The sequence below is a fragment of the Lissotriton helveticus genome, chromosome 5_1, assembly GCF_964261635.1.
Source record: "Lissotriton helveticus chromosome 5_1, aLisHel1.1, whole genome shotgun sequence".
Lineage (NCBI taxonomy): Eukaryota > Metazoa > Chordata > Amphibia > Caudata > Salamandridae > Lissotriton > Lissotriton helveticus.
Window position 1 is genome coordinate 829930543 of NC_136065.1, and position 27892 is coordinate 829958434.

The 27892-nt window shown below is 47.4% G+C and overlaps 1 protein-coding gene across 1 annotated transcript in view; it reads left to right on the forward strand.

Moving 5' to 3' along the window:
- The window catches only part of BMPR1A (bone morphogenetic protein receptor type 1A), a 510331-nt gene extending 482639 nt beyond the window's left edge, over positions 1 to 27692 (forward strand). The window contains exons 11-13 of the mRNA XM_078643295.1: positions 4650 to 4825; positions 22754 to 22884; positions 24026 to 27692. Coding sequence (XP_078499421.1) covers positions 4650 to 4825; positions 22754 to 22884; positions 24026 to 24151 — 433 coding nt within the window. The 3' untranslated portion in view covers positions 24152 to 27692. The remainder of the gene's footprint in view (positions 1 to 4649; positions 4826 to 22753; positions 22885 to 24025) is intronic.
- Positions 27693 to 27892: the final 200 nt, after the last annotated feature.

Here is a 27892-nt window from a genome sequence, read left to right on the forward strand (position 1 = left end):
AGATGACATGCCTGACTCCCTATCTCTTGATGGAAACCTGAGGTCAGCATGTCTGGCTCTATCTCTGGGTATGAACACAGCAGCATCTCATCAACCCCCTGTTTGACAGGAAGCATCTTTTCAAACACAGGTTGATGAGATGCCCCGAAAGATTAAAAAAAATAGTTAGACAGCCAAATACATGCGGGCTCTCCAGGCTGCATTTTTACGGGCTATTTTTGGATGCACCAACCCAGAGGGGGGCCAAAACCACTTCTCTTAGAAGCCCTATTTGTACCACAAGCAGAAGCAGGGGCTACAGTAGGACATCCTACAGAGAGAACAATAGGGGTAGTGATAAAGGATGCTTCGCTCAAGGGGCTTGCCAAGCAGTGATGTGGCCAGCAAACCACCACTGCTGCCGATTGGACTATTTCATCCATCTTTGGCTCCATCCTAAATGCGATCACAGGCAAAGCATGCCCCAATGAGCAAAGGATCTTAGCTTTTCAGCACCTACTGCGTCTTTTTCAACTTAACTGTCAGATTCATTTTTATATTTATCTGTGTTTTATATACCGCTAGCTAGACCCGAAGGTATCAGTGATTTACTTGTTATGAATATACGTTTACTTGAATTTAAATAAGGAGATTCATGAGGCTTGAGAAAGTCATAGATCACAGTTCGCAGTCATGCATGTTTTGGGTATTCTGGCATTTAGCATTCTAGTCGTCCCCAATGGTAGTTTGCTCATTCACCCTCTTCAAGAGTGTCTGGCAGCCCAGTGGTAAGATCTGTTGTATATTCAAGCCAAACCACACCGCTCTGCAGTGATGGTGTATCACCAACCTTCTGCAAGTCCGGTCTTTTGCCAATCCAGTCATGCATGTGACCATACCCATACAGGCTGGGTTGTGCATCTTACACCGTATACAATCCAAGGACAGTGGCTGTCTCAGTACGATTAGTTACTTGGAGCTACTGGCCATTCAACTAGCCCCCAAAGCCATTTTGCAACTCATTCCCACCAAGGTAGTCTAGATCAGAACTGCCAACATTAGTGCCTCCTAGATCCAGATACAGCCCTCTCTGCTCTCTCACCGTGCTCCGAGCATCTGGACTTGGGCACTCTGCTGCAACATTTAGTGGAGCATCTACCGGGGACAGCCAACAACTTTGCGAACTTGCTCAGCAGGATGCTTCAACAAGTCCTTAAGTGAGAACTTCACCCTAGGTCCTTCACCGATATTTTCAGGGTGGGGCACTTCACAGCTAGACCTATTATTCACCCCAGACAACCCAAAATGCCAAAGCTTTAAGACCAGATACTCTCGCCCACAGTCATTAGGCAATGAGCTATGAATGAACTGATCAGGGATATTTGTCTGTGCTTTTTCACCTCTCCCATTGTTTCCGTTTGTGGGCAGGAAGCTCAAGCAAACATCTCTAACTCTCATCTTGGCAGCACCAACATAGGCCAGACAGTCTTGGTTTTCCAGTCTCCTGGAGCTATCAGTCAGCCCACACAAGAGGTTTCCCTTCAAGCTAGTCATTCTCAAACTGAGACAAGGCCAGGGCAGACATCTGGACCTAGGTCAACTCACTTGCGATCTGTTGCCTCAGGTCCTAAACTTTGGGTGCCTCTGCCTCCTTCAAGAATAGATGTTCACCTTGGAGGATGCCTAGTGGCTCACAACATGCTCCTACTATTCAGCAGGTGGAAGAGTTTGGTCCATTACTGCATTTACAACAAATCAGATCCTTTAAACCTTACAGTGCAGTGCAGGAGATGGTCACATACCTTTTGCTACTTAACCCCTTCACTGCGGTGGCAATTCCGCCGCAGTGCTAGGGGGTAGGGGAGCTGTGCGCCGCGCCCGTGCTCGTGACGGAACCGCTCCGTCACGAGCCTCGGGCGCGCTGTGCTTGTGACGGAGCGGTTCCGTCACGGCCCCGCCCGCTCAATGGAACTTCCAGCGCAGGCGCGCCGAGCGGGCCGTGACTGAACCGCTCCGTCAACAGCACAGCGCGACCGAGGCCGGTGACGGAGCGGTTCCGTCACCAGCATGGGAGGGGTTAAACAATGTGGACGGGCCCAGTATGTGTATGTGAATACTTGTTGTCACTGTTTGTGGCATGAGTTGAGACCCATTGGGTGTTTAAAAGACCCCTCACACACCAACCTGGTTGGTGTCATGCTTCATCATCGGGGTCCCAACCGGGTGGCCGAATGACCCCCGGTTGTGCTACGACTCCTGATTACAGCAGGGCGGGTGTTGGTGCGTTAGTGTGATGTGAAGTTCTACTGTTAAAAAAATATCTCTGGGAATCCTTGCCTCAACTTTATTGTTGGCGGCTCAGGATATATATTAAAATCTGTGTGATGCAACTAGTAAGGATTAATTACCTATCAGTTGGCAATGTGTGATGGTCTACATGTTTCAGCCCCTGTGCGTAATAAGATGGGGCTTTCTTCAGGACCGAGAAGGTGATTGGTGAGTGGCGGAAGTCATTAGAGCCACGTGATAAAGCCAATGCCGTACCTAAACACTCGCTAAGGTGTGTGGTAAAAAAAGTGTGAAAAGAGTGTTGGTGTACTTACTGACATTTCAAATAGGCAGAAAATGCAATGCCATAGGTAATTTAGCGAGAATCATGCTCAGGGGGAGAGGCTCATCTGTGTCAGATTTGGATATCAGGAGTCCTCTGCTTATTCACCTACATCTGGTCCCCGCGATCCCGGCACCTGCAAAAAGGAAGCCTGACCAATATATCTATTCATCTCCACTTCTCAGTTGCTGCTACATGCAAAACAGACAACACGTTTTTTTCAGGATACCATTGGTTAAATCATTTGTGAGGGACTCAAAAGGGTTATGACCTTCAGAGTTCCTCCTGCTCCCATCTGGAACCTCAACATAGTCCGTACCAGATTTATGGGGTTACCATTTGAGCCTATGCGCTAATATTGCCACTGCAGTGCCTTCCTTATAACCATCACCTTGCTTTGGCACATCAACGACCTGCAAGCACTTGAGGAGCCTTTCATATATTGATCAACAGAAATAGGGATGTTCTTAGAACCATCCTTCATTTCCTCCCTAAGGTAGTGTTGCCTTTCCATCTTTACCAGACCATGGAAAGTCCAGTCTTCTTCCCTCAGCTCGATTCTGTGGTAAAAAGAGCACTGCGTTAGTTAGGTGTTAAGAGGTTCCTCATGCCCTTCATTGCTAGGGCAAAATCATCCCTCAAGTTAAACCAGCTCTTTAATCTCTTATTTAAACCTCACAAGGGGCAGCCTATCTCAATGGCTGATATAGTCTGGTGGATTGCAAGTTAAGCTCACTAGAAGGTGGCTACTACAGCCTTCCTAGGTAACATCCCCATAGCCAATATTTGAAAAGCAGCCACCTAGTCAACCCTACACACTTTTACTACACTTTGTGTGGACAATTGAACCTGTTCGCAATATTCAGGTGTTGGCCAAGTCGTTTTAAGGACATTATTTCATACATCTGCTTCAGCCACACGCTAGCCACCAGGGCTTGGGGGGGGGGGGGGGGGGGGGGGGGAGAACTGCTATACAGTCACACATGCAACTAACGAAAAATGCTACCTACCCTTTAAGCATCTATTTCTAGCGTTCAGTGCTGTAGATTTACATGCAACAAATGTCTCCCTGGATGGTGTACCTCTTGCGGATCATCTAATAATCACTATACATATTCACATTGTGCTGCCGCACCATGCTGGTCGATCACAGTCCATACATCCTCTCACTTACTGTTTGGAGTTGATGCCCATGCGCAGTGTACACTGAGAGGAGTCACACCACTCCTCATGCCTTAAGAGACTTCTTCAAAGAAAATCAACTTTAAACATCCAAGCTCAACACTAGATGGCAGGACTCTGCTAAGCATGTGAATTTACAGCACTGAACTCTACGAACAGATGCTTACAGGTTAAGTAGCATTTTGTGTATAATTATATATATATATCTATTAATACATCAATTGTTTAGCAACATGTGTGTTGTTATTGTCCATACAGCTATTAAAAAATAATTAAGTAGAATATTCTAAATGGAGAAGTAGATCATAGAACAGCTATTACTCTATATAAGCAGAGTAAATGTATTTAAAGGCAGATGTAATTGTAAAAGGACAGGTATTTCTGTAGTAGAATTGATATACAATTAAAGTATTTTTGTATAGTATTGAATTTGTACATAATAAAGTAGAAGTGCAGCTTTTACTACAACTGTACACATGCAGATAGTATATGGATATAGATACTCTATTTACAAATTTGCCTAATGTATATTTACATAGCGCAGGGTAAATGTAAATGTAGAATGATTGCATAAATGCAGCCATTACTACAGAAGTATAGAAAATGCTATGATATATAACCAGATCTTGTATAGTTGTCTCACCACAAGCACCCACCCACCGTTGTGTATATAACTATAGCAATACAAGTACTGCTCTTAATATAGAGGAAGAAATCTGAAGCACAATTGAAATAAATATGCATAAAAGTTGTCTAATGAATTGTTAAAATATGTAGGTTTGTCTCTTACTTTCAATTGAATTATTCTGCATGAAAACATTGCAATACCACTGTTGACATACTTACTGTATTTGCCTTCTCCCATGCGTCTTTGCAGTGATACAAATGAGGTGGATATACCTCAAAACACCCGAGTTGGGACAAAGCGTTATATGGCACCAGAGGTCTTGGACGAGACCCTGAACAAGAACCACTTCCAGGCTTATATAATGGCAGACATTTACAGCTTTGGCCTGATCATCTGGGAGATGTCTCGGCGATGTGTCACCGGAGGTAGGAGTCCTATTTCATAATATACTTTAAAGGTGTTGTCTCTTCCAGTGCATTTCATCACGCCACTTGTGCTCTGTGGAGGGAGAAACGACCTTAACTGGAGTTTCCTGGTGGAATTGTGATCACTTTCATGGCAGTGTCTACATATAGACCAGCCTAGAGACTACACTATTTGTTTCTTTTTAAAATCATGAACAGTTGTTTTCAAAGACTTGATGGAAGAATGCACATGTTATTCAATCAATAACTGTTAGGCAGTAAATTACTCAATAATACTTAGTCAGCTGAGAACTGTTGGAGGGTAAATATAACCGGCCTCTTCTTATCCATTGCATTTCTATTTTTATTTATTGATGAGTGAACTTGTGGGGGGTCTGGAATGAAGTCTATGTTTGAATTTAGATCAGTTCCCTGCCATCCACATCTTATTTAAATGAGAATGCCTGATATGTTTAAACTTTTGTGTCCCTGTTGCACTCAGGTGTAAAATGAAAAGGCATTCTAATTTATTAAAATTTCGATATTTACAGACTTTAATTTAAGCCAATGCATTAAATTCAAACATAGTCTTGAACTGCGGTTCCTAACCTGTGGTCTATGAAATAGAAATTGCTTAGGCCGGGGTCTCTGGTATCAGGTGGGAAGTCTGTGTAAGTGTTGATTTATATTTATTGTATGCATTTGTTACTGTACCTGGCAATAAAATAGTTAATTTCACAAGAACACAAGTGGTAACTAGGCCTTGCAAGAATCATCAGTAGACTGAAAGCATTTGGACAAATTGACAAGTGGGTGTCCTTTGTATCCAGTCTTTTGGCCTCTTGTGCCCCCGTTGTTTGTTTCCTGCTGCAAAACAGACCATGGACAGGCGATATTGATGATCACAAATAGTGTGCAAACCTTTGCTTAAAAACGTTGTTTCATCTGTCAGAGATATCAGCTCATTTCTGAAACTCCTACATGTGTTCGCTAGTCTCTCAAATGCTTACTGAATTTATCCTTTCTAGAATCATTTTTTGCTTCAGACTGAAGCAATTAATTTGAATGCTCCATTATTTGTTAAGGTTTGTTATGATTACCCCAGAACATCTTACATCTGATAGGGGAGAGTAGGGTTGCAATGTGGAGAGAGAGTGAGTTTAGAAACACTTCTGCCCTAGGCTTATTTCTTCTGTTCTGACCGACTGACAAGTGACGACAGGCAACCCCAGTCTAGGGGACAACTTTCACCAAATGTGCACATCTCCTCAGATGTTAATGCATGATCCCTGTTGTCTTGCAAGTATTTTCTTTGAAGTTCCTATTAATACCCCGAAACGTCCCGCCAGATCTTTTTCGAACTTGCTCACATGCACATGACCAACAGCGGCAGTGTGCTTCAACAATTTCTTTTACCGGCAGCCAATTAAATCAGTCATTTGAGCAGTGGAGCAGCCGCATGTATTTGACTTACAAGCTGCTTAATATGCTTGGTTCTCTACTTGTAATTGACATATAGTGAAACTTTACGTATTATGCTGGGAACAGAAAGATTGCTTCAAATGGATAAATTGTGGCTGAAGTATTCAAGAACGGTAAGCCTCTTTTTTGTATAATTCAGTTTTGCAGCACGAACGTCATCTAGGTTTCCATATTATGCTTATATCCGGTCACTTAGTGGTCGGAGCACCTTCATGATTTGCTCGGAAGACTGGTAATTAAACCAAATGCCCACTTCAGCAAAGCACATTGAGTGGTGTAGGGACAACTCTATTAGCTGAAATGAAAACTCCAGGTACTGCTCTCTTTCTTTCTCCCTCTCTCTCCCCATCAAACAATACCCAGCCATCTTCCTCATTAACTTGGTGTTGTGTTATCAGCACACAACGTGGGAATCCCTTTAGCTTATATGTATCTTCCCAGGGCATCTCAAAATAAATGGTTTAAAAATGATCATTGTAATTCATGCAGCTGGTTCTTTGATATAGGCATGTGCACCGAATCCACCCACAAGCTTCTGAACCTTTAAATAAATGTATTACAAGATAAGCTAAGTTGAGAACTAAAATCGAAATTCATTTCCAGAGGAGGGAAATCCAGGGCAGCCAGAAACAGGAAGCCAGTTGTCACATGCACCAGAAAGTGTGAACCACTTTGTGGAAAGCACAGAGCAAGATAAATAATACAATTCTACAAACAACAAATTCTACTATTGTACATTAACCTATCACATGAAGAGTACACCTAGGTCAGGAGGTGTGAATCTAGGAGACAAGAGGAGAAGAATTGAAGAGTACAAGAACTGTGATTGCAAAGTAGTGTGTAATAGTCTGCCAAAGACGAGATAAAAAAAATGACACAGGCACTTACTATTGTTCCAAGTACTCAAGCTTCTAAACACCCATGACAGAAACTGATTTAAGATGTGAGAGATTGAAAACTACCTCGGATCAGACATTTCACTGGCTGTAAAAGGAAATAATTCCATTCCAGTTGCAAAGCCTGTAGAGGAAAACGGCAATGCGATGTCCAAGGAAAAACTCAAAATAAACTAGGATCCATCAGGGGTGTGGAATTTAATAAAATATCCACTTGTCCATGGGGCAGGTTGCTTCATAAATCTACTTGTCCTGTAACAAAATCCACTTGTCCCTTTGGTGCCATGTAGTGCGGCGACAAATTATGGCAGCAATCTCATTATATAAGAGCTTTGATATAGCCTCTCTGATTATGCCAGGGCTCATACCATAGTAGTGTTTGAATACTTGCAATCCCTTTATGTTGCCACGCTTCCGCGGATCTACATACTGGGGCTGAAGGTAGGGGTAAGCAATAGTTCCAGGGTATAAATAAATAAATCAGAATGCCCATTTTGAGTCTGTTCAAAACTACTTACTTGAATGTTTTAATGGTTTTCAACAACTCTTCTCTAATTTGTTCATATACTGAGAAATGTTGGCAATTTACTCCTGACAATGGCAGACGTAAACCTTCTTCCAGAGTTGGGAAAAAAATGGTTGGAGGGAAAGTGAACTTGCAAACACTCAGATTTTCGCATGAGCAAATCTACACATGCATATTTGTTCATACTAAAATGCAGTTCACAAATATTTTCTAGGGGTACTATTTCTTGTCCTACTTCTTTAAATTCTTGGGAATTCACGAAAGCTGTTTAGCTGCACTTAATGCAAAGACATATACCATGGGTGCAATTTTGTGACTTTGTTTGATAATTGGCCCCTAGTTTGGTCTGTGATTTTTTGAATTTATTAAAATTCTCTCTCCCTCTGTATCGTCCTGCTTCACTGTGAGTGAAAACATTCTGCTCTTTCACAAGGAGCATATCGGCACACAAATAGTTTTGTTCAGTGCCAGGAACTGCTGTGGCAGTGTGTGCTTTTTGAGACCAAAATCAACTTTTGCCAATGTTTGTTATAATGGTGAGGGCCAGGCAGCTCCCACACCAATATGGTTTTACAAAAACCATGCCAAAACAAGTCACACATTGACAAAATTAAAAAGCTGAACACCAATTTCCGACCTACTGGTTTTGCCACTGCTTGTTTATTTTTGTTTCCCATAATCTTATTGAAACTGGCTACACTGATTTTCCATTATGAATATTTTGGGGGAAAATTAGCATGCATCAACACGTTATTAAATGATGCTGCAAAGAATTGGTACCTACAATTTTACAGTGGTTTAGCGAAATGTTTTTTTTCCTGCTTAATTGTTTATGAACATTTTATTTTGAAAGCAAAGAATCCTCAATCTTGCTTTCAAGCTTCTGAAAATATTTGCATCAAATCAGAGAGCATTCGGGGAGCATTATACATAGCCTCATATAGCGAAACTTTGAAAATGTGTGTACACATTTTTATACTGGAACCACTGTTAGAAGTGCAGTCAGAGCTTACAACATTTACTTAGAGCGCTCACCCTAATAATAAAGACTTTCAATTAATGAACCATGAATGCACGTTTGAACAGCATTAACATAATGACAAAAATATTACCTTAGCTGCAGACAATGACCTTGACTGATCCATAATGTGGTACTGCAAACTGGCAGCCAAAGGGTTTGTGCTGCAGGGGGTTGGGCTTACTTGTCCCAAGGACAAAATACACATGAAAACCTTTTGCCCTTGACCCCAAACAATATGTCCTGGGCATCGGGCTATAGGAATTCCACATCCCTGAGTGGGTAACAATGGACATGTGGCAGTGCTTGTCTCTAGGCTCCTAAAGTACCTAACCACGTGCATCATGTTATGGTTAAAAGTGTATTGTTTTTATGCAGCACCACTTCTGGAAAAAATTGTCTTAAGATGGTGGGCACACATTCGACCATTGTAGGTTTACTGTTCACTTCAACAGGGAGATACTGCCTCCCACCAGTGTTAATGGCCAAATGTAAAATGTTGTTTTATTCAAGAAAAACTTCTAGGCCTAACTATTAGTTGCCAAATTAATAAATAGCATGGGAAGGTAGGACAGTTTCAAGCTTCGCTGTTGTTACAGGTCAGTAATTAGCTTCTTTTCATTCTTCATAGCCTTTGTTTACTGGGCTTTTTTACTATGAAAAATATTTTGGTATATGAAAGATCTTTTTGCTAAGTACGTAATAAAGTTTGAGTTCTGGGAGAGTCTTCTAACCGCACATTCCTTACCGTAAAATATTCCCAGGTGTCAGGCTGGATCCGGAAAATCTTGACTAGCACTTCTGCACGCCAGTAGGTGGCACAGATTGCTTCATGCCAACGTTTTCTACCTGCAGATGGGATGTGTGCGTGCCTATGAAAGCCGCCAACTGAGTGCGATATCAGTTCCTTCATTCCGCACCAACAGTAGCAGATTCGGAGAGCTAACTCAGTCACTTTTTGACCAACATTTTCTCAATTTTTGTCGAGCCATTTCCCCCAAAATTTGTTTCCAGTGTGCTAGGGACATGTTCCTCTCAAAAAGCTACGGGTTTGAAACCTTGCAGGGAATATCACAGGCATATGTCCGTGAATGATCCACTCATGGTTTTCTTTGGTGCTTGGGGTCAAGCCAGACTCCCAAGTCCCGTTCAGACTGCCTTTCGATTCACCCGAAGAGGATTCGGGAGTGGTTACTGAAGCTTCTCACGAGCAACACAAGACCCTGCCATTCCTGCTTTTGAGAATGATCTCGGGCCCGCTCCCAGAGTCGTTCCTGTGTCCACTCGTCCCCCAAGTCAAACTAGTCGTTGGATAAGTCTAAAGAGAAAATGAAGTCAAAGCATCCCTCAACTTCACCATGCTGTTTGAATTGTCCCGAAGGAGTGCAAGGCCTACCCCTAAGCCCGCCCTAAGCACAACATTGCTCAATCCTTCCTGGAGGAGAACTGGTAAAAGGATCTGGGTAACGCCAGTCGGCTAAACACCTCGCCAGTCTCTGGGTTAGTCTCCCCACCTGGCTTAGCTTCTGAAGTGAGTGCATCATTCATAGCGGTAATGAGGAGGGCAGCTGAAGTCCTTGATCTCCAACTCCCATCTGTGGAGGTTAAGACTCATGTCTTGACCGAAGTGCTTCAGCCGAGGCACTCACTCAAGTGCAGAGTGCCTGCATCCTTTTAACAAAGCCCTCATGGACGTCCTACTGGGGGTCTGCACCTTTCCCACATTCTTCACGCAGCACCCCACCCCCAAGAGTTTCGTGTAGCAGACTTTGACAGCCAGAGTCAGTCAAACGCCTTCATTACTACTCCCGATAAGGATTTCAAACTGAGATATTCTCTCCCACCATCCTGGCTTTGTGGTCAGTCAATAGCACTTGCCTTTTGGGCAGATATTCTCATGCCCTTTGGGACTTTGTAGCACAAGTACTGCCCTTGGTCCCGGAAGAGGCTTAAGCAATTATTAAACAACATATTGACTGCTGGGACTCAACGCAATTCACCATCCAGGGTGAATTCATCACAACTGACTCCCTTGACAGAGCCATGGATTACACAGTGTTAGACGGGGACCTGGAGGGTCGGCCGAGCACAAGGGGAGAGGCCTCCGGTGAGGGCCGTCTCCAGCGATCGTACAGACAAGTAACTTCCCCCCCACAGATGGACACCACACGAAGATCAGAGTAACACCTTTTATAGGCAGGTCTTGAAGTAAGGTAGTACGATACAAGGAGATCAGGACACGATGATCCTCTCAATTCTAGTCTCTAGTAGGGAAAGGGGGTAGCGGGACAGTCTTGGTACCTACGGGTACTGAGGTGAAACGGTGGTAGCTCACAATCCTCGAGCTCGGTGGTCGGACGGGTCGGACCGCGGCAGCGCCAGCAGGTCCCGAAGAGATCGTAGCTGGCAACGGGCCGCGGCAGCGCCAGCAGGTCCCAACGAGGATGGAAGTTACAACGGGCCGCGGCAGCGCCAGCAGGTCCCACGAGGATGAAGGTTGCAGAAGGCCGCGGCAGCGCCAGCAGGCAGGACGATAGTTCACAAGGCATGGCTGCGGCAGCGCCAGCAGTCCGTCAAGGATGAGTTCTTCTCCGTGTCTCTCGACTCCAGGATACAACTGCCTTCCTGCTCTGGGGCTGCCTCGGTTATAGGTCTGGCGCCCTTTGATGTCCGGACCCTCGCACTGGGAGGTCGGGAGGTCCGGGATGAGGGAGTCCAGACACCCAGTAGGGGGGTGGAGCCAGCACCCGGGGAGGCTGGGGGCGATCGGCACCTGGCAGGGGAGAGCCATCGACACTTCTTTCTCCCATTAGCCTGCCAAGTGGTCCGTTCACCTCCTGGATGGATGGTGGTGCCGGGATGGCGGGGCCTGGCCGGGCCCAGGGTTAGGGTCGAGCTGAGGCCACGCGGCCGCGTGGTGCAGTTTCCAAGATGGCGGCTGGGCCGGGCAATGGGGCTGACGGGGGCCCCGGGCCCGTGACACAGAGATATCCGGGAGCAGGCGTCCCGGAAGGGACGGGTTGCGGGTTGCTTCTGCGGGTAGCCCCCGGAGAGCCGGTGTCTGGGCCCTGTCATGCGGGGAGGGAGCGAGCCCTTCGTGGGGCCTGTCCAACATGCGTCCCCCCCAGCTGAAGGCGGGGAGAGTCACCCATCCTCTTGGGGACTCTCCTCGTCGAGGCGGAAAAAGCGGGACAGGCCATCCGCGTTGGCGTGGTCTTGGCCAGGGCGATGCTCCACAGTGAAGTCCATCCCCTGCAGGGAGATGGACCATCGCAATAGTTTGGGGTTCTCCCCCCGCATTTGCATTAGCCATTGCAGGGGCCGATGATCTGTTTGTACCCGGAAGGGGGTTCCGAAGAGGTAAGGCCGGAGCTTCTTGAGGGCCCATACTACTGCGAAGGCCTCTCGCTCAATGGTGCTCCAGCGCTGTTCTCGGGGCAGGAGGCGTCTGCTGATGAAGGCCACTGGTTGGTCGACTCCCTCGGGGTTCAGTTGGGAGAGGACGGCCCCGATGCCATGGTCTGAGGCATCAGTCTGGACGATGAACTCACGGCTGTAGTCGGGGGCCTGGAGCACAGGAGCGGTGCACATGGCGGCCTTCAGCCTCTCGAAGGCCGCTTGACAGTCGGGAGTCCAGTTGACTGTTTTTGGGTTGGTCTTGGATGTGAGTTCCGTGAGGGGCCCCACAATGCTGCCATAGTCCTTTACGAACCGCCGATAGTATCCGGTGAGCCCCAAGAAGGCTCGGACCTCGGTTTGGGTTACGGGGGGGCGCCAGGACTGGATGGCAGCGATCTTGAGCTGGAGGGGGGCCACCAGACCGCTCCCCACTTGGTGTCCGAGGTAAGTCACGGACCCCTGGCCGATTTGGCACTTGCTGGCCTTGATTGTGAGGCCGGCCCGTTGGAGGGCCTGCAGGACCCCTCGGAGGTGGCGGAGGTGGTCTGACCAGTGGCGGCTATACACCGCGATGTCGTCCAGGTATGCGGCGCTGAACTCTTCGAGGCCCGCCAATACCTGGTTCACCAGTCGTTGAAACGTGGCTGGAGTGTTTTTCATGCCGAATGGCATCACTCTGAAATGGTAGTGTCCATCCGGGGTGGAGAAAGCGGATCGTTCTTGTGCCCTGGGGGTGAGGCCGATCTGCCAGTAGCCCGCCGTCAGGTCGAAGATGCTTAGGTAGCGGGCCGCCCCCATGCGGTCAACCAGTTCGTCGGCTCGGGGGATGGGGTGAGCGTCGGTTCGGGTGACAGCGTTCAGACCCCGATAGTCGACGCAGAACCGGAGCTCGGGTGTGGTGCCCGGGGCCGCAGCTTTGGGGACCAGTACAACCGGGCTGGCCCAGGGGCTGTCCGAGGGTTCGATGACTCCGAGTGCGAGCATCTTGGAGACTTCTTCTTGGATGCAGGTGCGTACCCGATCTGGTACTCGGTACGGCCGGTGTCGGATAGGAGGACTGTCGCCAGTGTCCACGTTGTGCAGACACCAGGGGGTGACCCCGGGTGTGAGGGAGAATAGGTTTGCAAATTGCAGCAGGAGGACCCGACAGTCTTGGCGCTGCTCCGGGGTCAGAGCCTCGGAGAGTTGGACCCCGTCCACTGAACCATCTTTTTCCCCGGCCCCCAGTAGGTCAGGGAGGGGCTCGGAGTCCTCTTCCGCCCCACTGTCTGTAGCCATCAGCAGGCTGAGCTCCGAGCGCACGAAGTGGGGTTTGAGTCTGTTGGCGTGGAGGACCCGGAGGGGGTTCCGGGGGGGATTCCATATCGATGAGGTAGGTGACGGGGCTCTTACGCTCGATCACCTTGAAGGCCCCCGTCCATTTGTCCTGTAAGGCACAAGGTTCGATGGGGGACATCACCCATACCTGCTGACCAGGCTCGAATTCGATGGAGGAGGCATGTTGATCGTACCACTTCTTCATATCCGCCTGACTGGCTTCAAGATTGGCTTTGGCGAGCTCTCTGAATCGCCGGGTCTGATTACGGAGGGTCAGGAGGTACTTGTAGACGTCTGGAGGGGTCTTCAGGGGGGCCATTTCCCACTCTTCTTTAACTAGGCTGAGAGGCCCGCGAACAGGGTGTCCGTACAGGAGTTCGAAAGGGCTGAAGCCGAGGGACTTCTGGGGGACTTCTCGGTAGGCGAAGAGGAGGCACGGTAGTAGCACGTCCCACTGGCGGCGTAGGCGTTCTTCCAGCCCCATGATCATCCCCTTGAGAGTGCGGTTGAATCGCTCGACCAGTCCGTTTCCTTGCGGGTGATAGGGGGTCGTGAATTGGTAGGTGACTCCGCACTGTTGCCATAGGGATTTCATATATTTTGAAATAAAGTTCGTGCCCCTGTCGCTGACGACTTCCCTGGGGAAGCCCACTCGAGAGAAGATCCCCATTAAGGCTCGACCTACCACTGGTGCTGTTACAGTTCAAAGGGGAACCGCCTCAGGATAACGGGTGGCGTGGTCCACCAGGACCAGGATGAATCGATGCCCTTGTGCTGTTCGGGGGTCCAGGGGCCCCACAATGTCTATTCCCACCCTTTCGAACGGGGTGGTCACAACGGGGAATGGTTGCAGAGGTGCCTTGAGTTTGCGGCCGCTCTTCCCGCTGGCCTGGCAGGTCGGGCAGGACCGGCAGTGGGTGGAGACGTCATTTCTCATTTTCGGCCAGTAAAAGTGAGTCACCAGGCGGTTGTATGTTTTGTCTTGCCCCAAGTGTCCAGCCAGGGGGACATCATGGGCCAAGTTCAGAAGGAAGTCTCTGAAACGGAGGGGCACCACCAGCACTCGACTGGCCCCCAGTTCCGCTATTCTTTGTTCGCTGTACAGTAGGTCATTTTCCCAATAGATCCAGTGGGCCCCTGCGGTGTCTCCTGCGCCCTGGGCGAGCGCTTGCTGTCGCAGTCCCTCGAGGGAGGGACATGTCTTTTGCTCTTGCCGGAATTGTTCTTGGGTGGGCCCCCCTTCCTGACGCCACTGAGCCAGATCCGGAAGGTCTTGGGGCTGGGCGGGCTCTTCGTTGGTTTGTTCCGGGGTGTCGGTAGGGATGGAGTCTCCCTCTGGAGCGATCGGGGGAGGAGGTGCTGGTCATTCGGGTTCTTCCGATCTAGGGATGGTGTCGGCGGCCATGGACCGGGTTGTTACGCACGCCCAGCCCAGGAGGCCTAACATCCCCAGGTGCTCTCTTCTTTCAACGGTTGCCCACGGGGAACTCTCGAGATCGTTCCCCAGGAGGCAGTCCACAGGGGCATCGTCGCGGACAGTCACTTTTAACATACCGGAGACTCCTCCCCATTCAAAGGGGACGCAGGCCATCCGACACAGGCTCTCCGAATTGTCGGCCGATCGGACGGGGCAAAGAACGTTTGGCATAATTTGTTCTGGGGTCACCAGGTGACAACGGACGGCCGTTACACTGGCCCCTGTGTCACGCAGGGCTTCGGCCTTACGCCCATTTATGTTCACCCACTGGCTGTATTTCCTGGTGTTGGCTGGTAGGGGAGCCCGCGGGATCAGGTCTCTTCCCCCTAGGCAGGCCAGGGTCATGGCGGCAGGTTCCCACTCGGGCTGCTCCTGCTCATACTCTTCAGGCTCTCCGGAGACTTGCTCTTCTCCTAGGGCGGCGGCAGCCACCTGGCGGGGTCCGGGGGTCTGGTTCTTTGGGCAGGTTGGGTCACTGGCATAGTGGCCGACTCGCTGGCATCGATGACACGTAACGTTGGCTCGGAACCCCGGGCGCATCGGGGGGTTGCCCCGGCCGGCCGGGGGCGGGGTGTTGTTGGCGGGAGCGGCCGGGACGGCGTCTCTGCCCCGGCCCTGTCCTCCTCCTCGGGGACGATGATGATCTTGGTTGGTTCTGTTCTGCTCGGTTGGCCCACTCCGGGTCACTCGGGTGCTCTCCCATCGGTCAGCCTCGGCGGCGAGCTGCCGTGGGTCAGTCAATTTACTGTCGAGGAGGTGCTGCCTTAGCTCGACGAAGCAGTTGTTGGAGAGGTGCTCCCACACAATGAGGTTGAAGAGCTGTTCGTAGGTTGTTACGTTGCTACCCTTGATCCATCCCTCGAAGGCTCGGCTGAAATAGTTCACATATTCTATCCAGGTTGTACCCGGGATCCGGGTGCAGTTGCGGAACCTCTGGCGGTACATCTCGGGCGTCAGCCCATATCGACTGAGGAGGGTGGCCTTCATGTGGTCATAGGACGTCATTTGATGGTCCGGAAGCTGCAGCAGGGCATCCCGGCCTTCATTGATGAATCTCCCCCATAGACCGGCTCCCTAGTCACTTAGAGCGATCCGGTGGGCAGTCATGGCGATCTCGTAGGCCTTGAACCACTGCTGTATGTCGTTGTTCCGATAGTATTCCCGGACCACATCCTTGGGGATGTGGACCTTCTGTTCGGTAATACCTGGGGGGCGCGGTTGCTCGGGCACCCCTAGGTCTTTGTTCTGTTTGCGCATTTCTATCTGCGCTAGCTTGCACTCGTGTTCGTATGCCAGTCTTTTCTCTTCGAGTTCTCTCTGTCTCTGCTTTTCCTCTCGCTCTTCTTGGAGCCGTAAGTGTTCTAAGTTCATCTTTTGTTCTGCCAGTTTCAATTCTCTGTCTAATTTGAGCCGTGCCAACTCTAACTCGTGTAGTCTATTTTTCTCTCGTTCTCGGATCTCTTCCCGGGAGAGATCCGTTCTCCTTTCCTCCGTCAGAGTGGTGTTTGTCTCCGGGGCTTCGGGGTCCCGGGGTCCGGCGATATTTGTCTCTGCCCAGGATTCTAGGGCGTGTTTGAAGTCCTCTTTCGTGCTCAGACCGGTGGTGGCAATGCCTAGTTCTATGCAAAATTGTTTTAGCTCTCGGTGGTTGTACTCTTCCAGTTTTTCCATCTGGAATTTCTCTGCAGATCCGCTCTCTCTGGTCGTCATTGTGGATTAGTCGTAGGGTGAGTTACTCTCTGTACGGTTACGCGTTGGTTCGGATCGCGCCGCTGCCACCAATGTTAGACGGGGACCTGGAGGGTCGGCCGAGCACAAGGGGAGAGGCCTCCGGTGAGGGCCGTCTCCAGCGATCGTACAGACAAGTAACTTCCCCCCCACAGATGGACACCACACGAAGATCAGAGTAACACCTTTTATAGGCAGTTCTTGAAGTAAGGTAGTACGATACAAGGAGATCAGGACACGATGATCCTCTCAATTCTAGTCTCTAGTAGGGAAAGGGGGTAGCGGGACAGTCTTGGTACCTACGGGTACTGAGGTGAAACGGTGGTAGCTCACAATCCTCGAGCTCGGTGGTCGGACGGGTCGGACCGCGGCAGCGCCAGCAGGTCCCGAAGAGATCGTAGGTGGCAACGGGCCGCGGCAGCGCCAGCAGGTCCCAACGAGGATGGAAGTTACAACGGGCCGCGGCAGCGCCAGCAGGTCCCATGAGGATGAAGGTTGCAGAAGGCCGCGGCAGCGCCAGCAGGCAGGACGATAGTTCACAAGGCAGGGCTGCGGCAGCGCCAGCAGTCCGTCAAGGATGAGTTCTTCTCCGTGTCTCTCGACTCCAGGATACAACTGCCTTCCTGCTCTGGGGCTGCCTCGGTTATAGGTCTGGCGCCCTTTGATGTCCGGACCCTCGCACTGGGAGGTCGGGAGGTCCGGGATGAGGGAGTCCAGACACCCAGCAGGGGGGTGGAGCCAGCACCCGGGGAGGCTGGGGGCGATCGGCACCTGGCGGGGGAGAGCCATCGACACTTCTTTCTCCCATTAGCCTGCCAAGTGGTCCGTTCACCTCCTGGATGGATGGTGGTGCCGGGATGGCGGGGCCTAGCCGGGCCCAGGGTTAGGGTCGAGCTGAGGCCACGCGGCCGCGTGGTGCAGTGTCCAAGATGGCGGCTGGGCCGGGCAATGGGGCTGACGGGGGCCCGGGCCCGTGACACAGAGATATCCGGGAGCAGGCGTCCCGGAGGGGACGGGTTGCGGGTTGCTTCTGCGGGTAGCCCCCGGAGAGCCGGTGTCTGGGCCCTGTCATGCGGGGAGGGAGCGAGCCCTTCGTGGGGCCTGTCCAACATGCGTCCCCCCCAGCTGAAGGCGGGGAGAGTCACCCATCCTCTTGGGGACTCTCCTCGTCGAGGCGGAAAAAGCGGGACAGGCCATCCGCGTTGGCGTGGTCTTGGCCAGGGCGATGCTCCACAGTGAAGTCCATCCCCTGCAGGGAGATGGACCATCGCAATAGTTTGGGGTTCTCCCCCCGCATTTGCATTAGCCATTGCAGGGGCCGATGATCTGTTTGTACCTCGGCACCTGGCGGGGGAGAGCCATCGACACTTCTTTCTCCCATTAGCCTGCCAAGTGGCCCGTTCACCTCCTGGATGGATGGTGGTGCCGGGATGGCGGGGCCTGGCCGGGCCCAGGGTTGGGGTCGAGCTGAGGCCACGCGGCCGCGTGGTGCAGTGTCCAAGATGGCGGCTGGGCCGGGCAATGGGGCTGACGGGGGCCCGGGCCCGTGACACAGAGATATCCGGGAGCAGGCGTCCCGGAGGGGACGGGTTGCGGGTTGCTTCTGCGGGTAGCCCCCGGAGAGCCGGTGTCTGGGCCCTGTCATGCAGGGAGGGAGCGAGCCCTTCGTGGGGCCTGTCCAACACACAGTGGCTGTTTAGTGCCATGCTTGGTTGTGGTCCACAGGCTTCTCAGAGGATGTTCAGGTGAGCCTTATGTGCATGCCTTTCAATAACTCTCTCCTGTTTGGCAATAAGGTGGATACAGCACTGGAGTTCTTTAAGAATAGCTGAGTCATGACTCGCTCCCTAGAATTGTCCACTGCTCTGTGTCAACCGCACTTCTCCTTCCGTGGCTACAGTAGATTGCTTCAGATCCACCAATATCTAACATACCAACATGGCCAGCAAGCTTCTCAGCACTTTCTTGACTGTTGCAGAGGTTCCCACGGACAGCGGCAGAATATCACCTCAGACAAGTGGGTGTTGTAGATTGTTGTGGTTATGCCCTCCCATTTATAGCAACGCAGCCCACCATGCCACTGGCCATACAATGGCTGTGGGAGGACCATCTGCCCTTATGTCAGGAAGTGCAGTCTCTTTTGGCCAAAAAAGCAATCGAGAGGGTGCCGCTGCTAAAAGTAGTGTGTGGTTTCTACTGCTGTTACTTTCTGGTGCCCAAAAAGGACAGAGGCCTCTGCTCTATTCTCAACCTTCGCCCTCCCAACGCCTTCCTGAGGAAAGAGGTTTTAAATGCTCACTCTAGCCCAGGTCCCATCTGCCCAGGACGCTGGCGACTGGATGGTATCAAGGGACCTGCGAAACGCTTAGGTTCACATTCCTGCCTTGCAGCGTCCACAGACCTTACCTGCAGTTTACGATGGGCTTGGAGCATTTCCAATATATTGTGCTCCCCTTGGCCTTGCCAGTGCGTCTCAGTGTTCATGAAAGTGATGAGGATGGTAGCTGTTCATCTTCTAAGGTTGAGGATCCCATTCTTCCTCTAACTCAGAGACTGACTGCTGAAGGCGAACTTGCCCAGGCAGTCATATTCAACCTCCAGACTATGGTAAACCTTCTACATTTGTTGGGGTTCACTATCAACATGCTGAAGTCACACCTGACTTCTTCTAAACACTTCCTTTCATCTGAGCCATTCTGGACGCAGGTAGTTTTCACGCCTACCATCCTGCGTGGAGAGTCAAGGACATTTATGCTATGAAACCGATAGTTCAGCCTCCGTCCTGGATCTCGGTGGGAGTGACTCTGAGGCTGTTGGGTCTGATGGCCTCCAGCATCCTACTGTTGTAGCACACAAGGTGGCAGGTGCAAGTTCTGAAGTCTCAGTGGACACCGCACCAGTGTAATCTCTGCGATCATGCCCAGAATTCAGAGGAGACTGCAAAAGATCTGCATTGGTGGTGACTTAACTGCGATCTGGTCAGTAGCAAAACCGCTCTTTCATCCCCTCCTGGAGCTGACAGTGATATTCCATGCATTGATTCAGGAAAAGGGCTGCCACCCTGGAGAGATGGAGATCAGAGGACTCTGGTGGAGCCCCAGCTCCACATCAACTTGTTGAAGTTGCAGGCCATCCAATGCTGTTGAAAGCCTTCCTGCCATTCATCAAGGGGAGACTGGTACATGTGCTCATGGACAACACCACTGCCCTGTGATACTGCAATGAGGGGGGGGGGGCAACAAACCACTTGCCTGGAGGCCTTGTGCCTATGGAAATGGTTGGACCACCAAGGCATCTTTCTTGTGACAAACCACCTGGCAGGCTCATTTGGTACCTTGCGGATCACGAGTGGTGGCTCAAGGTCTCTTCCATGAATAGGGAATACCTTGGCTTGATCCTTTCACCATCACTGAGAACATCCAATGTCAGCTCTCATTCAGAGACTCATTCTGCGTGGAGTGGAATTCAGGACTCCTGTATGCCTTTCCACCGATGCCACTCCTACAGAGTCCTCAAAAACATATGGACTGACTGTGCTTAAGTCATCTTAGTGGCTCTAGATTGGGCACGGAGAGTATGGTATCATAAATTCCTGAGCATGAGCATCTGTCCTCTGATCAAGCTACCCATTCGAGAAGACCTTCTATCACAGGTGAAGGGCTAGGTCTTTCATCTTAACCTGCGCACGTTCCATCTTCATGCTTTGTGATTGAGCAGCAGCAGTTGTGTTCACGATCTTCCTCCCTAAGTTCTTATTCGGCAGTGTCACAAGTTATGTTGTCATTGGCTCTGGCAAGGCCTACCCGCTGAGCACTGTTAAGGGATATTTGTCGGGTATCTCAGCTTTTCCGCAGTTGTCAGACCAGCTTCTCTGTTTAAGACTCCAGTTGTGATTCTTTTCTTGAAAGGTTCATAACACGTTTTTGCCTTCCCCTTTCATTATACCCTAGTTGGATTTGAATTTGGTTTCGACATATCTGATGTGTTCTCCCTTTGAACCTATGCATAATTGTCCTCTCAGAAGTTTGACTCTCAAGGCGGTCTTCTTGGTGGCCATTACAACGGCCCAGAGTATGAGCGAGCTTCAGACCCTCTCAGTTCTCCAACCGTATACTACCTTCTACCAGGGCACACTGGTTCTCAGAACCTGTGCCTCTTTCTACCTAAGCTGGTGACCCCCTTTCATGTCGGTCAGACGATCACCCTTCTGACTTTCTTCGCTCCCCGCCTCGCCCATCTAAGGAGGAGGAAAGTCTTCATTGTTTGTTTCCAAAAAGAGCCCATAGTTTTTATATCGATCGTACCAAGGAAGATGGACTATACAATCCACTTTTCATTGGAATCACTAGATCATAGTAGGGCAATGCTGTGCAGAAGAGGACTAGCTCTCAATGGATTGTATTCTGCATTAAAATCTGCTACACATTGGCAAAGAAGCAACCTCCGGAAGGCTTGCGGGCTTTCTCCACCAGAGCCACAGGTTCGTTAGCACATGGTATGCCTGTCCTTGAGAACTGTCAGAAGGCTACGTGACGTCACTTAATGTTTTGAAGCACTATTCTGTGGACAGTCAAATCCGTTGGAATGGGCATTTTGGGTGGAAAAAGCCTGTGTCTTTCTTTCTTTACACTTCGTTGTCTCCAGGCTACTTGTCTGCTGAGAGCCACCCGTAATGATGTGGTGACCTGCCAGATAGACAGAGGTGCTAGTGATGATGGATTTGTAAATAATTCAGCTGGTTTTGAAGATGGCCAGCAACTGGTGCCACTGGATTTCCGGATGGGAAAGGCCTTTTAAAGTGGACACTTCTGATTTCACAACAAACAACTTCTGTCTACTTCCAGGCAGGGACAAAAAAATTAGAAGTAGAAAATGAGAGTTTGGTGATGTAAGTGGTTTGTTGCTTCAGCAGTACAATTTAGTATACCTTTGAAGGTCTTGTTGTTAACATAATGTTTGAGAAGGAATCTAATCCGCACTTAAAATGGTGGCATATCTGAATATCACTGCTAAATTGGGTATATTTGTCTCAGTATGAGAACAGTACTGAAATGGTTTTCAACCCATACCTCTGATTGTCCCTTCTAAACATTTTGGTGGGCCTCCCTCTCTAACCCCACATATTTGCTGGTTGCTGTACAACTGACTCTCTTGACACCTCATTGATTGGCAACATCGCTATTGTCTTCAGCTTTTTCTGTCCTCTTCACGTGGATGATGCCCAAATCTTTCTCTTTCCTCTCCTCACTGTCAAATATGGATTTAACCTCTGTGTTACCCATCAACATTGGAAAAGTGTCCAATTGTTAAAATCATCCAAAATAGAATACATATATATATATATATATATATATATATATATATATATATATATATATATATATATATATATATATATATATATTTTCATGATACCTTTGGGAATTCCTTCCCCCGCCCCAAAAGGATATCCATGGACATGGGAACGTTTCTAACTAACGCAGTCACAGCAGCCAGATTTCAATTGGAGTATACAGAAAATAGGCTTGAAGATTTCGTTTCATAAAACCAAGACTGATCTCATCTTTTGTTTTTAGAAAACATGATTATAACTTTCTACAATGAGGTTTCTCGTATATTCTTTTACCTCACTTAGCAAAGTTACGCAATTTGCTAATACTGCCACAAAGCGAGCTGGTTGTCTGCTAAATGCAAAGCTAGCTTTACCATGGTATTGTGGGACTCTCACTTCGACGACAGGGAATTGATTCAAACATGTGAATCTATGAAAGATTCCAATACTGAAAAACTTCAGTTACAGGTAAGTAACGTATTTTCTACTGTACCCCAAATAATATGTTCTGGGTGCCAGGCTATAGGATTTACAGATCCCTAGTCCATCATTCATCTAATGCTATGACCATCTCCAAGTAGCCATGTGAAAGTCTTACTGCGATATTGTACTTAGATAATACTGATGTATACCCTATTTCTTGTCAGAATTCTTGGTTGTATGCTATTAAATAAGGATGGGCTTCCAGTAGCTGTGTAGCAAACCTGCACATTTAATGCGCTAATTGTTTGATTCACATTTTGCTTAGCAAGCTCTGTTTATCTTTTGTCACAGGCATTATTGAAGAGTACCAGCTGCCATACTACGATATGGTCCCAAGTGACCCCTCCTACGAGGATATGCGAGAAGTTGTGTGTGTCAAATCTCTGCGCCCTGCTGTCTCGAACAGATGGAATAGCGATGAAGTAAGTATAGACTCCTCAATGAATTGTCATGCCGTATTCTCAGTGTTAAGTCAAGGGCATTCCATTAACACTAGCTTTGGCTTGGTGCCACAGCAGTTGCATTCCTGGCCCTCTGATTGGTGATTACATGGGGCACAGGCGGAGTTCACACTTACTCTATCCCACCCCAAGATTTCATTGGTGCAACATCAACATTCAGTTTAGACTTGCTTCCCCCTGTAGGTAGTGTCATTGGGGAGGGAAATCCAATCCTACTTCTAAGTAATTACATTAAAAACAATTGGGAGTCCTAATTAAGCTACGAACAATTGATGCTTACTAATGTGCATCAGAAATTGATTTTTATTGTTGTGGGTTCGCATTTGTTGTGTAGTCTTAGTCTCTACTTTTGAAGTGCAAGGTTTCCTACTTTAAAGGACAAGATAGTATGCAAAGTTGGCGTACCCCTAAACAACAACATCTCATATTCTCAAGTGTAAAGTGCCTCATTTGTCTTATAAGGTGGGTGGCACCAGTCTTTGTAGATGCATTGCTTCTTTCAGTTACCTTCAGAGCCAAAGGGTCAATAATTTAAATTAACTCACTACATGTGAGGGAACAGCTATAGGGAAATGCTCTATATCACTTATGAATAACAATGAAAGGCTTATCTTTACACAAGATATTGACATGACATTTACAATAAATTACAATTGTTTGAGAGACAGTATTCTCACAAACCTTCTTTGATAGGAGCATTTATATGTATCTCCTGTACATTAAAATCAAGAGCACATTTTCAAAACCAGTGGGGACCACCAAACATTATTAGAAACTCTAAAAAATATAAAGATGGAAACCTTGTTAAAGCATATAGCTAAACCCGGATTTCTAGAAATATGGGTGCATGGGCTCTCATCAAGGCAATGAAAGTACCTCCGTTTGAGGGTTTTTGTTGAAGTGTCTTGAGTTACTAAAACATTGCTAAATTTACCCGACATTACCAACCTTCACTTTACCTATGTTTGGAATGTACATTGTTATAATCCTGTAATGTTTAATGATATCTGCAGATTATGGCTTGAGAAGGATGTTCATTTATTGGTGTTATCACAGCCAAGACACATCTACTTGAATTGTGACCTTCGCCCTTTTCTTTCAGTGCTTAAGAGCCATCTTGAAGTTGATGTCAGAGTGTTGGGCCCACAACCCTGCATCTAGACTCACAGCATTGAGAATCAAGAAAACTCTTGCAAAGATGGTTGAGTCCCAGGATGTGAAGATTTGACAGAGTAAGCTCCTGCAACACTAGGACGTGTTCCTCCCAGGACTAGTGGGTCGGATCGAACTTCAAAGGGAAGACAGTTTGTGTCCTTTCCACACTTATGGGCTGCTAATATTAACCTACTTCGATACTTTGTAGACTGAGTGCTAAGCGTGTTACCTCCAGTTGTGGATGATCGGAACACTACACAGAGACAACTATTGTTTGAAATGTTTAAATCCTCCTTTTTTAAGCTAAGCTAAGATCACCACACTTCAGCAGCAGTCCTGCAAACTGGAGCATCGCTGCTAATTTGCATGTTCCCATAGTGTTGCTTTCCGTGAAAGCCTTAAAGAAGCTCAATCTACTTCAAGGACCTAGTTGAAGAGTTGAAACTGCTTATGATTTACTTTTTACTCTGTGTACTGAAGTCACTTATCCATAGACTCCCTGTAGGTTCTGAAGTCCCTCAGAGCTGCCAGGTGGTAACACTCTTTGTCTCATATTTCCATGTTTATTATTTTGTGCCAGTTTCTCCATTGCCATGGTTCGAGGTGGAGCGAGTATTTTTGTGTACAGTTCTTGCACCAGAGGAAGCCTGTGTTTGCAGCCTCGACCGCCAATGGAATGCTCATATTGTGTACTTTTTTCATTGAAGTTCTTCATCATGTCTCTACACCATGCCCTTTTTGGTACTGGATGCATATGGATTTTGCATTTCTCTTAATGGCCTCGACGAAGGTGTTGTCACAACCAGTGGGGCAACCACCAAACACTAAATGGCATCCCTCCCTCGTCAGTGTTATGTCTAGATAGTAGCTCCTTGTGAAAAAACATCTGATAATAATGTAAGTGCCTCTAGTCATCGGCTGCACAGCATACCCTCAAGTGATAAAAAAGGGAAACCGTTTTATTTTATTTTGCACCATAATCCACCTTTACACAGTGCACTCTCATATAGTTTACCTCTTGTCCTTATGTGGTGAAAGGATTAGGCAATGAGAATATGCACGTCATGTGACATTAAATATATATTTTTTAAATTATGAAAATTCAAAATTTGAATTTAACCATAATCAAATTAATGCTTTAACTGTGAGGCATTGTGAAGTCATTTTATCTTCAGACAAGAGTCACCCAGAAGCACCCTTTTATCGCATTGCGGTACGTAGTACAACTTGGCAGAAAACCACGTACCTTAAAGTAGAGACTTCACTGTTCAGCTTGAAAGTTTAAAGGTAGAGGGTCAGGAATATGTTTACTTATTTTTTATTTTCTATTGCTGCCTGCAACAATTATTTTTAGAAAAGTGGATCATTTTTGCCAGGTTAATTACGGGAAACTTTGTCACTCTCCAAATAATAATGTTCCACTTAGATGGTCATATTGCAAATTTGTTCTCGTTGAACTTTTTGAGAGTCGTCAGCCACGAGCAGCAGAAATATAGTGCCACAGTTAAACTATGAGGAGGGCTCTATAAAACTGGTTCCGTCCATTTGCCAAATAAGACAGCTTATTGTTAATGGACAGCACTATTGAAAATTCCTAACAAACCACATTTCTACTGGATGTTGTAAAGAATTTCATTGGATGGAAATGTCTTCACTAAATGGTACCACCCAAAAAGCCTAGGGTCTTTGTGTAATGTACTTGTGTATTTTATTTTGTCTTTTTGGATTTTGAATTATTTATCCTGCATTACAGTTTTGGTGTCATTGTTCTCAACATTGCCCTGTAGGCACACAAATCATTTTGCAGCACAAAAATATTCTAGATTCTTGTGCTGTGCATAATTGTGCATCAAGTAAGAGAGCACACATTATCACCTTCTTTATGATAAACTTAAGTGTGTGGGTATCAACAGTAGGCGTTGTTAAAGTGACTCATCATGGCGATGTTCCTATACCCACTATACATCACTCCGTGAACAGAAGCTTCAGAATGTCTTTTTCACCATCGGATTTGGAATTGTTATGTATATTATTTTGGGACATGGTACTCATTCCTTTAACTGAGTGGCTTCAAAGCGACTTGTGTTTTTTTAGCTTTACGTTATACTGGTCGGCACAGTGGCTTACAGGTAAACCAGGAGATTTTGTGGGAATCAAGTGCTTCTGGTAAACTGGTAGCCCGAGGTACAGTATGTAACGTGGAATTCTGGTCTATTGGGGTGCTGACTGCTCAAGCTCGTTCAGGCTTTTAAACACACCACTCCCACCTCTCCATGAGCTTGCCAGTCTCTGATTAGTTACACTATTTTGTTCATAAATATTTAAGTCCTAAAATGAAAAGCATTTTAAAAAGAAAACTTTTGTTTGTGTAATTTGCAAGGTAAAGATGTTTTGAAGCTGTACAGATGTATTTACGTTTGCGATTCAGAGAGGTAGCCCTCACCCAGACAAGAGCAGACACAGCAAGCTATGTTTAGTAGCAACAGGCGTGCAGACATCCAAGCAATGATGTTTTGAACCATTCAATTAATCCCTCAGTCACAGAAATAAACTATACTTCCAGTGATTTGTCATTCAAGGGATGACTAAGAGCAAACAAATACAGACGTCAAGTAATGTGCCCACTAACGTGCACATAAGCATATATATCACACATACACATATGTATACAATATCTCTATGTATATCCTAATAATATACTGCCGTAATTTATAGCCCAGCTCCTCAACACAACCCTTTTTATGAATGTAGTTCAAGCATAATTAATCAAGGTATCCCACCTGTTGCTGAATAGACTCATAAGTGCATCACAATTGGCCAGCAAATTAAGTTGTGTATAGTAGGAAAGTTCTCATGTTCTCCCTCAAAGGTTGTGCATAGTTTGCTTTTCTGCCATACTCTCGGATTGTGATGTATCATTGGATGTTTTACTGCCTGTTCAATTGCATTGGGTATACTAAACAGAATCTCTTCCACAAGAGTCACAAAATAAATGTTCCCCTAGTGTTAATAGGGCCTTGCAGAGGGATTGTCTCTGACTTGGTGGGTGGAAAGCTGCTGTTTTGTCACTGTAATAATAATTGATAATAATAGGCCTGCCGCTATCTTGGTGTGCACATTCTTCTGGCTTTCAAACGTAGGAAGTACTGTTACTGATCATGAGAGCTTTAGGAAATGTTTGTGGTTAAAGTAAGCTATGGTTCTTTCGATTTCGAGCATTTCATTTTTGTAACCTTTTTTTAATTGTTTTAAACCTCGTATGCCCTTTTAGATAGGCAGATGAGATCGGCTCCATCAACCAATCACAGCACTGTGGTGAATCAAGTCCCTCTTTCCTCTGATTTCAGGTCTGATCAACTAGACTACCGAGCCTCTCAAATCTTTTTTGATCTTTTCTGTCTTTGCGATGTCATTAGTCGTATTTGAGGTATACCTCTAGAATTTCAACTACTGGTCAAGAATACTTCCATGAATTCCACAAATAAAGAACAGGAAACATTTAGTGCAACGAGATCTATTGTGGTCTGCTGGATGTTGGTGTCTGCCATGTTGGCATCTGTTTCAGTTTGCGATTGACAATTTGATCAAAAATAAATATCATATTACAATTAAAACTGAACAAAGCTTGACTCTGTGTCTGCTGCCCTGGTTTTCTATTCATCTGTGAATTATTAATACATTGTTTTTGTTCATAATTGTCTATGAATCTTAGCCCTCCTTTTTAGACATGCTTTATTCAACACAGGCCTCCAAGGTGTCTTTGCTCTTACTCTCATTTCTTACTTACGGTTCCTCATGCTAAGCATGCTCTTTA